The 12,145-nt window shown below is 40.2% G+C and overlaps 1 protein-coding gene across 1 annotated transcript in view; it reads left to right on the top strand.

Moving 5' to 3' along the window:
• The window catches only part of ATP13A4 (ATPase 13A4), a 115,222-nt gene that overhangs the window by 23,731 nt on the left and 79,346 nt on the right, over positions 1–12,145 (top strand). The window contains exon 2 of the mRNA XM_016136346.2: positions 8,700–8,873. Within this exon, the coding sequence (XP_015991832.2) occupies positions 8,700–8,873 (174 nt within the window). The remainder of the gene's footprint in view (positions 1–8,699; positions 8,874–12,145) is intronic.

Genomic DNA, 12,145 nt, shown 5'->3' with positions numbered 1-12,145 from the left:
TCAGAAGCTAACAGTCGATGGTTGTCATTTTTAGCCTCTCTGTTTACCAGTCTAATAATATTCTGATCTACTTCTTTAGATCGGAATCCCTGCAGTGTAATCTGAGCCATTTGTTCACTCAAAAAATATTTGTGAACCTACTATGTGCCAGAATCCAGCAATGAACAAGACAGATTAAAGCTCTGCTTTGTGAAACTTATGTTCTGGTAACAGATCATAAAAAACAAATAAGAATAGTATTAAATACATATAGTGGTTTGTAGACAATTAAAACAACATGATATGCTAGAGAGTGACTGCGTAGCTGCTTTAGACTTTGTAATCAGGGGAGCGGAGATCTGAAGGAGGAGGCAGACATATCGGGGCACCACTGAGGGCTTATCAATCACCCTTTAGTCTAATTTCCCTCATAATAAGAACAACTTATATTTGAGTAACACTTTCACCACTGTTATCCCATTTCATTGTCATAACAGTTTTGTGAAGTAAATATTTGTATTATTTTTTAAGTGGGATAATGTTTTTCAGATAGTGAAATTCATAAGTGACAGAACCAGGTCTTGAACTGAGGTGTTTCATCTTTAAACGTGGCCTTTTGTCTTTCTGTGCCCTATCTTGGGTCTTTATCCTGTGCAGTGAGTAAGGTCCCAAAAAGGATGGTAGTTCAAAATACTGCCCTGTCTGTGCTTCGACTGTCTTATGCAACTCAGACATCACCAGCAAAAGAAGTTTTAATTTCAGCCTCACATGAGAACCTAGAAAATGTCTCTTGCCCAAGATTTCCAGATCAGAAAATTAAACCTGGCCTGTAGAAATCTCCATCTGGTTGCTGAGTGGAATCCCTCTTGCCTATTTCCTCTTGCTCTGCAGTTTGGAGTTTGTGAAAACTTGTTTAAAGGGAATCTAAGAACTTGTCTGAGCAGCAAATCCATTTGTTCAAATGTGAGCAATCGGCCAAAGTTCAAGTACTGTCCACTGTGACATCTACCAGATGAGGATATCAGAGAGCTAAGGAGGAAGTGTCTGCATGAAAAGCAGACTTCTTTGGCACAAAGAGATAAGTGAGAAGGAACTAGCTCTATTACATACCAGCTGCATGACTCTGGGTACATTTTTTTAACCTCTTTAAAGCTTGTCTTCCTTATTTCTCGCTAACAGCTATTAGCACCTTCCCTATAGGTTGTGAGGATTAAAGCAGAATATGGAAAAATCTATATTTAGGAGAACTGGGACATAATAAGAAGTTATTCACATGTCCTTTGTGTTGTCACGAGCTTTGGCCAGGTCTGGCGAGGCAATTACCCACAGGACAGCGTGTTGCTAGCCTGCCTGCCATGGAGAGGTGAAAGAGGCTGCTTTTCTGCCAGATGACCCATGTGACAATGAGGAGTTTTCACAGCTCAGGCTGACAGTTTCCTGGGCTGAGAAAACGAAGGACACCAAAGTCCCAGGCACGTCTGTAGTCTTGCTTCCATAACCAGACTGCTGCCCAGTCAGAATAGCCAGAGTCAGTGGCCTCTGCTGCTGACTTCGCCTTAAGATGTCACCTTTTGGGAAGCCACGTGGATCCACCTGCTAGTTGTGGAGGTGGAAAGATGGAGGTACAATTTTTAAGGGTTCAGCAAAGTCTCTTGATTTATTCCTACCTGGAGTAGAGTAGATTCTCTAATATCCCAAAGTGCCACCAAAGGTTCATTATTTGGCCATACATGATTGGATTAATTGTAAAACCACAGCACACAGACCAGTAATACCTTAAAGTGACATTTTGTCCTTAAATACACTCCATATTTTCAGACTCTGTGTCTTTACTCAAGGCTAATTCTTCCAGTTGAAGTACCACCTCTCCTACCCACATTTACAACTATTGAAGTTTTGATAATTCTTTCCAAGTTCACCTGAGGTAATAGGTCTCCTAAACAGCTTTTCCTTATCATCTCAGTAGGATATCTTCATCATCTGAAATTAATAACATCCATCCCTACCCCCAGTACTTTTCATATGACACAATGTTTTCTGCTCTGAATTATAGTTATTTTAAAATTCATCATCTCTCCTGTCAGATCCTTGAGGGTGAGAAATTTATCTCTAGTAGACCTACTTTACCCATGGCCTCAGACACTGTAGCAATTTTCATTGAACTGAAACACTGACACCTTGAAGACTTCATGCTGGGGATGCAGCACCTAAACATTTTCATTATGAGTTCCTTGGTTTGGGGACTGTATACCTGACACAGATATCATTTCACTGTTTCCCATAGCAACCATGTGAAGTAATGCTATGGCAAGAGAACCAGGACTCAGTGGTCAGAGAGGTGAGATTCTAAAGCTAGGAATGAAGAGAAGTGAAATGCCAAGGTTAGAAATGAAATTGAGCTAAATGACATTCTAATTGTCTGTCATGGGACAGAGAATGATGGTCAGGCCTCTTGACTCCTAAGGATCTCTCCGAGGCTCACCACTCAACAGATGTCAACATTTTTAATGAAAAATGGGACACAGCTATTAAGTGGTCATTGTTGAAGAACATTTCTTTTTCTTTTAATATTTTTGCTTTTAAAGTACTTAGGAAGACTGTGAAATTAGCACAGGTTACCCTAAGGCAATTGTGAACACATCTTTCAATCCAGCACAGGAGCCTGGGCAGCAGGTATCCAAATTAGTTTGACCTTCTAGCCCAGACGCTTAGTTTGTCTCTGTTGAAGGTAAGAAGTTTGTGAAACTCAATCTTATCTTTAGCAAGTTTTGAACTTCTGGAGACAGACTATAAGGAGGAAGGAAAAACATTTGTTCAAGAAACCTAGCCTTAGAGGTTAACAAGTATGATTCAAACGATAAGACTAGTTAACATTTTCTAATTACCAAAGGCACAGAGCTGTATCTGGGGATTGCTTCCATTTCCTTACCTGTCACCCCACAGTAGACCGATTTAATTTTTAGAGTCTTCAAGAAAGGGACATAGTTAAACGTATTGAGCTAGGAACAAGGAGAGTAAGGTTTTATTAATTTCCATTCCGTCTCTCCCTCTATCCTTTCTTTCTTCTCTCTTCTTTCTTTCCTTTAGTACAGTCACTCATTTATTTATTCATTCATTTAGTAAATATTTGCTGAGTGCTGACTACATGCAAATAATGTACTAGGGCCTGGGTAAACAGTATCAGAGGAAACAAAACTTAAAGTCTTGTTGTTGGGGAGGCTGAAAGGAGTAACAGTTAGAAAAGCAAGTAAAATACTAATTGTAAATTGTGAAAATACTAAAACTGTATTTGCAAAGGGTGAGATCAGGGGGCTTATAATTAAAATATAGGAGATTAGCTGAAACCTCTCTGAGAAGGAAGACCCTGAGGTAGGAAAGGGCTCCCTGAGTTCAAGCAAATGTCCAATCCTCATGGCTGGGGCGAAATAAGATATAGTGGCTCAGGTCAGGGAGGGAAGCAAGTGTAGACTATGTGGGGAATTTCCTTTGTTTCTTAACAACTCAGTTTCCTCATCTGCAAAATGAGTTGCTGTGACTACTGTTGACTTTAGTGGTCATTTGGCATTAAATGTGAATCCTTTTAAGTCTTAGATTTCCATATCAAAACTTTCTAGTTCTCTGGGTGCTGAGGATGACATCCTAGGCACTAGGACCAAGAGACCTGCTTAATTTAGGTGGGGGAAACTCAAATGCCTACAGCAAGTTTATCGACGTGGGCACTATTTTGGGCTAGAAATTTTTTGTTGTGGAGATTGGGGGCAACTGTTCTCTGCACTGTAGGATGCTTAGCAACATTCTTGGCCTCTACCCATCAGTGAATGGCATCTTTCACCCAGTTGAGAGTGAACAAAAATGTCTCCATTTTTGCAAATATTCCCTGAGGGGCAAAATCACCCTTGGCTGAGAACCAGCAGCCTACAGCGTGAGGCTGTAACTCCAAGGAGCAGGCCTGATTTGAGATAAGAAATGGAATCTGGCATATGGCCTCAGTGTTGGGGGAAAAAGTGAGCATGGCAGAGGCCCTGGGAAATGAGAGAGCACCTGATCTTTCGAAGAGGAGCATCTTTTACTCACTCTGGCTGATTCTTTCTTTTTTTTTATTTCCCTTAGAGTTCAGTGCTTACAATTAGACTGTTCAAAATCCTTGGTTCATGACACACTGTCATTATTTGCCTACGCTGTGTTGCATTAATTTTGTTAGTTATTTAATTAGATCTTTATAATAATATGATGACTCTATCTCCCCAAACAAAAATTAGAACCTTGACAAAATTTACATTTGATAGTGGAGTCCCTCATTTCCCTGCCTTCCCCCAAGAGAGGTAACCATTGCCCTGAGTTATATGCCCATCATTCCCTTGCTCTCCTTGCTATAGAGATTACTCTGACTGAAGTGTAACCTAAAATATGTATTTTAAATTTTAGTTGTTTTTAATCATATTTTAAAAGTTTACCTTTTGAAGATGTGATCCTTCACACTGACTTTTTTCACTTACTATTTATTATATTACTAAGAGTCATTCATAGTATTGGGTGTTGCTGGAGTTGATTTGTTCGCAGTGCTGTTTAAGATCCTGATTGAACGTACCTCATCCTCCTCTCACTGGTTGCTGTTGGGCTAGTTCCTGGGTGATTTTGTACATGTCTCTTACTGGTTTCCAGCTGATTCTTACAGTGCAGGAAAATGGGTACAGTGTTGTCATAATTTTTGATTTATTCTAAAGAAAAGGTAGCAATCAGAATTTTCATATGAAAATTGCTAGAGGACCAGTTTAAAGTTTTAAGAAGTACTTCTGAGGCCATCAAGAAACCTATGTAGGCCATTATTTTTGAGCCTCCAATCTAAGATTTCTGGATTAGGTCATGCAAGTTGAAAATTTCTCACTCATTTCTAGAAGTCAACTTACAGGATTCTTAGGAAATCATCTTTTAGCAGAAAAGAGTAGGAAACAAGAAACTACTGAGGCAGAAATTTGATTAGGGCTTGAGGTTGGGATAAACAGTGAGGTAAATTGTATTCCTTTGGCATAATTTGTTGTAGTGCATGGAAATTATAGTAAAACATTTTCTTCACATACAAAATAAGGGAAAATAGATTATCTTTTTAGAAAAGGAATTATTTAAACTTTCAAATATTTAATGAAGCTAGTAGAGAAATGCAAAATTGTCACAAAAAGAATAAATGGCTCTCAGATCAACAGGATTTGACTGTAATTTGATTGAATGTATTACTATGTTTAAAGAAAACATGTCAGTCAGGGTACAAGATGGTCAGAGAAGGTTCTAGAGCCAATTTGAAGCACTATACTTGGATATTGGCTCCATGGCAAGACAGTCACAACTGTGAAGATGGTATCATTGGAGAGAGAATAAATTCTTAATGCTTACTCTGAATATGTATCTGGTTGGTATGATAGTCACACACATCTCACTCTCTCATTATAACCTGACCTGTGAGACCTGGTTGACTTGAGTCTTCCTTGCTGGCAGCCTTTGGGATGAAAAGGTTGATAGCCACTCTCAGGACTTGGTGAGTCCCAGGTGATGACATCACCTTAGGAAGCTTCTTGCTGTAGGCCATTGCCCTGCTCTTGTTATCACCCTCTCACCCTTAACCTGCATGAGCCCCTATCTTCATATTTCTACATGTGCTAAGTGCTTACCTAGTGTCATGCCTTAAGTTAAAGAGTGTAAACTCTGAAAGGTCAGCCTCGATTCACCTTAGGAACCCACTAAGGCAGGGTCTTAGCTAGGCTCTGGAACCCCCCTGAATCTCTATAGAGGTTGATTTATATGTGTCTCTGTATTCTTCTGGAAAGAGAGTTTATAGATCCTTAAGGGATTTTTGGCTTTAGCAACAAAGTTTAAACAATTGTTTTGGGGAGCGTAATTTGACTTCTTGAATATAGAGGTTCTGCAAGGGAAGAGGCTTCAATATCTAGAAGCCAAAGTTTAAACCCTTAATGATGCAAACAATCTAAGTAGATTGGTATGGGGTGATAATAAACAGTATATGCTAACTTTTGTAATTTTAAACCCAGTATCTATTAATGATCCCTGCAATGCAATTCACTTCAAGTTTAGTAGAATTCAACTCACTTCAACAAGCAATAATTGAACATTTCTTTTCCACATCATTCCAGCTGTTTTACTGAAAATTTAGCAATGGTTTATGGGTCTTGGACTACTAACTGGTGTCGTGGTGTCCACAGGAATGAGAGCAGGCAAACATTTAGGTAACACTCCATTATAACTAAGGCAGTAGTCATCTGACTGGCCTGGAACGCTTCTGGTCTACCTCTGTTGTTCCAGTGTCACTAATAGCACCCCATCCAGATGACAACTTATATAGTCGGCCCTCAACATAACCCTTTTATTGCTCTAACCTTGTTTAATCTTATCTGTTTATGTGTTTCTCTTCCCACTAATGAGCTTCTCGAGGCTAGAAACGTGGTCTCATTCACCTCTGTGTCTAACACATGCCTGCTCTTTGATGGCCACTTAAAAAAACATTTGTTAACTTGAACCAAAATTCAAGACGAAACGAAGAGCCTCAGGGTAGATGTGGCCAGATCACATTTTCTTCCATGTGCCGCAAAAGTCTAGACTGGAAGCCCAGTTTTGAGTTACTGGTGAGCTTTTGCCTTGGAAAACTTATTTAATCTTCTTCAACTTAATGGGAAAGTGTATGTAAAGTGATTGCCAAAGAGCTTTTAAGTGCTCAGTAAATGCTAGCTGTTCTCATCGTTACCAAACAGTTTCTAATAATAATTATTACACAGACATCTCTATCTTTCTTGATAAAGACTACATTATCAGAAAAGCTTCAGTTTTCTTAGCTGGAAAGTGAAGACAATAAGTCCTACCAACTTTATTTTGATAATGAACATGAAGACATTTTGGAAACTACAGAGGACTTTTATTGCATAGCTTGTAAAAGAACCTATGGTGACAGGGAGGTTTGTGCTAAAGAAGTAGCATAACTCAGGCAGATCGCATGAGGCACAATGGCAAGAAAAGGAAGTTTTTAAATATAACATGTTGTAAAAGGTGATAGAAGGCTTTGGTCGTATAGGAGAAGTTGATCTATTCCTAAGTGTCAGAACATAAAAATCACATGATAAAAGATGGTGGTATGGACTCAAGACAGGTATGAAATTGTGGGCCCCTGCTCAATGTGGGATCAACAAAGCATTGCAACAGAGCCATTCCAGGCTTGACATCTGTAGAGTAATAGCTTGGCCTTGGGACAGAAGAGTTTTCATGTCAAGATAGATATTCTACTTTGCGAACTCAGTCAAAAGCTTGTGTTTCTGAGTTAATGTGAACATTTTATCACAAGCATGCCAATATCTATGGAAGCCATTCAGCACCTGCATGTGTTGTTAATGAAAGGAGGAGCCTGATAATTACACTTAAGAGTTGCTTTCATCCAAGGTTCACAGAACCTTTTCTGATAATGTAATCTTATCAAGAAAGATAGAGATGTTGGGAGATTTAAAGTTGCATGACCCTGCTCCTTATTAACCTAACAGGCAATTCTAATAAGAGCAGAACTATTGACACTAGAAATTCTGAGATTTAAACTCCAATAAACAAGGCAGTAGAATTTCAGGTCTATGTTTGAGGAAATGGTAAAATACTAGTGATAGCAGCAGCAGCAGTAGCAGCAGTATTATTAACTAATTTAGACTTTATAGCAACCCTGTGAGGTGGGTACTATCATTAACCTCATTTTGTGGAAGACAAACTGAGGAATAAAGAGAGTAAGTAATTTGTTCAAGGTCACACCCGGTGAGTGGCATAGCTAAGTTTTGAACCCAAAATGTCTTGGTCCAGAGAATGTGCTTTTAACCAGAAATCTTTACGTCTTCTCAATTTGAGCCATTATAACCAGTGTAAAGTATACCTACGGATTTATGGGATATAGCTATGGAATTAAGGCACATAGCAGGAACTCCATAGGCATGCATCGAAGTAAACCAAATAGTCTTTATGATTTTTTTCTCCTGCTGTAAAATTCTTTCTGTAACTGAACAAGACGAGGAGGGGAAGGCATAGTTCTACTCCAAACTCCTAAAGACAAGTTGGCAGTTAGTTGTTCATCCTCTTGTGGCCAAACTCACTAAATCTTGACTCCAAACTCAAGGCTGGGTTCTAGCCCCTCCTGCCCATGAGGCTGCTGGTCCTAGTTAAAGGAATCATTGGTTGCTACCATCACCTAGTCCCATCACATTCCTTAGGGTCATGTCTGTGAAAGCTGTGAATCAAACTCAAGACTTGGAGGCTGACAGACCTGAGTTTAAATTTTGACAGCCAAACTTCCTAGCTATGTACCCTCGGATAAGTCATTCCATTCAGTCTTTCTGAGCTCAGTCTCATTATTTATGAAGTGGGGGTAATATCTTATTCAGGGAATGATTGTGAGAGTTAAACGAGATAACACGTCATCTAGCACAGTGCTTGGTACAGGGTAGCTGGTGCTCAAATTGAAGCAAGTAAATTTCCTAGTTAGATTGTGGCTTTTTAGAGACTTGGGATTATGTCTTACACTTTGTCAGGGATCCTTCTCCCTTCTCTCAACCTCTCAGTTTGTCCTCCCTTCATCCTGTTCAACCTTTTTACTTTCTACTCTCAGTTTTATCATCAAAGTCCCAATTTGTTCATTTGTTGTTTATCGTGCTTAACTGATAATCGGGGTCATTTCGGTTCTGTTTCAGGAGATATTTGGCTACCAGACTCACCGTTGCCGGAAAACTCTCTGCCTTGCTGGATCTATCTTCTCATTTGGGATCCTCCCCTTGGTGTTTTACTGGAGACCTGCTTGGCGTGTGTGGGCAAATTGCATCCCGTGTTCTTTGCAAGAAGCGGATGTTGTGTTGCTGAGGACAACAGTAAGTATGTTCTTGATTTTGTACCTGGAGGCATTTTCTCCTGGACATCACTTTATGGGATGGCTGTGGGCGATGTGCACAAAGCAGGTGATGGAAGGAGGCTCTAGCCTCAGGTTCTGTCACAGCCTTGACTTTACATATTTAGCAAGAATTTACTCTTTTGCGTATGTTGGGATTTGATTAAGAGGACCAATTTCGCAGGGTATTCCTTTTAAATTTGTGAGCTTTGTGAATATTAGAGCAGAGAATAACAACGTCAACAGTTGAAAATAATAGGCAGTGGGAAGAAAAGTCAGGCTACAGGTACAAAATCCACACCAATCCTTCCCCTTGAATCCTGATATATCTATTCCTATTCCAGCCCCAGTCCACTGAAGCAACTCTGGCAGGAGGGAAGAAGTGAGGAGGAGATAGGGAGCACTCCTCTGAGGAAGATGTTGTCTCCCCTGTTCACTTGAGAGAGCCACAGTGATTGATGGGGCATGTTGTACCCTGCATATGCGCTAGGGTAAGAAATGCAGCCATCTTGTTTCCAAGGTCGTTGCATCTCTTTGTTAATGCAAGGTCCTGGCATTAGATGACTTTCCTTGACTTCGCTCCCATAGCACTTCTTCCTAGTGCTCATTGCACTTAGGCTAAGAGATCCCCAATTCCCAAGCTGCAGACCAGTACCGGTCCATGGCCTATTAGGAACCAGGCTGCACAGAAGGAGGTGAGAAGGAGGTGAGCAGCAAAGCTTCATCTGTATTTGCAGCTGCTCCCCAGCACTAGCATCACCACCTCAGATCGTTAGTCATTAGAGTCTCATAGAAGCACCAGTCTCTGGTGCCACAAAGGTTGGGGACCACTGACTTACACAATGTGCTTCGCTCCTGCCAGATTGTCAGTTCTACAGGGAAGGGACGATTTCTAACTCAGTTGTTATATCCTTGGTTCCTGCACGTGGTAGGAATTCTATAAACAAGTGCTGGCCGAAGGCTGAAGAAGACTTTCCTATTGATGAGTGTCAAAAGACAGTCTCATAGAGGACCCTTTAATGCCTGATTTTTACTGTGTTTCCAACAATGTATCAGTCCAAATGACCCAGAATGACAACAGATTTTTGATAAATCAACCTCTACTGGGCTGTTAACTTCTTTTTATATATAGCAATTTCTCTATTAAACATTTTATTTAATGTGGTAAGGAGGAGAGATAACAACTAGTCTTATAACTGGCTCCCCACAACATTCCACATTTCGATTTAACAGAGTTGGGAGCTAGACCTTAATGAAATTGTAAATTGGATGAAATTTGTCTTTGTTGTTTCGTTCCACTGCTGTCAGCCCCATTCCTTGTTTTTAGATCCTGGTTACTTCAAGAACCACCTGTTGTATGTTCTAGCTTAGTTGACATGTGAACCATGATGCAGGTGATAGATAGCTGAGGCACCTCCTCTCAAATTCAACTGTATTTTAACTCAAGATTCTTTAAGAATAAACTTCAAGGCTTCAAGAAATCAAAATTATTGTGGAGTAAGAGCAAGTTATATTGATGATTTGGGCTGTGAGCCGAACTCCGCACTGCATCGAACCATACTTCATGAAGGCTCACAGGCGATGCATGAGAGAAGAGTGCCTGGCACTTCCCAAGAAGGACTTCACCAGAGAGCTAAGGAGAAACTGTCTTCATGAGAGGCAGCTTTCCTGGGCAGAAAGAGTTAAGTGAGAAGGACCCGGCTCTGTTGTCTACCAGCTGCATGACTCTGGGCACATTCTTTAAAACTCCTTGAAACTCACCTTCCTTATTTCTCACCCACAGCTGATATTAATTTTCTTATAGGGTTGTGAGGATTAAAGTAGAATATGGAAAAGTTTCTGCTTAGAGAGATATACTTTACCAATACACTTAGGTGAGTGAGGGGCCTAACCAGGGCTAAGTCCCAAAGCCTAGCACTATTCCCATGCAACTGTACTTAGACCAGTGGTTATCAAACTTCAGCCATATCAGAATCATCTGGAGGGCTTTATAACAGAGATTGCTGGGCTCCACCCCAGAATTTCTAATTCAGTAGATATGAATTGAGACCCAAGAATTTACATTTTTAATGAGTTCTCAGTTGATCCTAATGCTTCTGGTAAGGGAAATTACTTTGAGAAAAACTGCTGTGTACAGTCATCACCTCCATTTATGAGCTCACTTGGTCTTTGAAAGAGGACTAAAACCCTGGACATATGCATTATGGTTCAGCCATTATATGTTTTTATAGTCTCAAGTGAATGACCCAGATTTACCAAAGTGTTATAAGGGTCTTTCCATACAAAGCCCGAGTGTCTTGCTGGATCAGGAGCAGAGAGAGGTTTGCTTCCTGGGGTTCAGAGTAGGGGCATAAGAAATACGGGATCCTTTCCTAGATCAATCTCTTCCATGTGAACTTAATGATCTATGAGATCCTTATTTTCTAGCATAAAAGAATGATTTAGAAAAGTACTTAAATTTATTCTGCAGGTACTTCCATTTCCCCAAACTAGTTCTTCAAGGCTAATGCTTTTGCTGCAGCAGAAACAATCTCAGAAGCAGAAAAACTTTATGCATCATCAGACTCTCCCGATCTGAGAACATCTGGTTGACTGAACTGTACTCTCTGAGGTTGTTGGCAAAGTCAAAGCACAGATAGGAATAATAGGAAATGAGCTGGAAATGGCAAGAGAATGGAGAAAAGTGAAAGAAATGGACAGGGAAGTAAGTTAAAGGGAGAGAAGAGAAAGATTTAGGAAAAGTGAAGGAAATAAAAAGTGTTACCAACAGGGAGATGGTGTATTTTGGGATTTGGGCTCAAAAATTTTAATGTATAGCCCTAGCACCTTAGATATGTTACATCTTAGGTTTGTAATCTAATCTTTCAGGACCTCAGTTTTCTCACTTGAAAAATGGGCCTAGTAAAAGTACTTGTTCTTTCCTTGGCTGGTCCAAAGATGAAGTGAGGTTATATATGTAAAAGCTATTTGTGAACTGTAAAGTGCATTATCAAAGATCATTTTCGTGTGTGTGTGTGTGTGTGTGTGTGTGTGTGTGTGTGTTATTGTTCAAGCAACTTAACAAGCTTGCTCTACCAAAGAGCTTACTAGAGATAGACTAGGTGCACCCGTGCATGATGACCCTGCTCATTGGATGCTGTGCCTTCCCCTTATTAGCTAGCAGGATTGGCAATCCCTTCCAGGACAGGAGGCATGATGTTTCCTGTGGCTGGGACTCCTAGCACTCATTCATATTCAATCAGGTCGCCCCTCCTA

Source organism: Rousettus aegyptiacus, unplaced genomic scaffold (assembly GCF_014176215.1).
Source record: "Rousettus aegyptiacus isolate mRouAeg1 unplaced genomic scaffold, mRouAeg1.p scaffold_m13_p_4, whole genome shotgun sequence".
NCBI lineage: Eukaryota > Metazoa > Chordata > Mammalia > Chiroptera > Pteropodidae > Rousettus > Rousettus aegyptiacus.
Note: the sequence above shows the minus strand (reverse complement) of the source record. Positions and strands in the feature narration are given on the sequence as shown.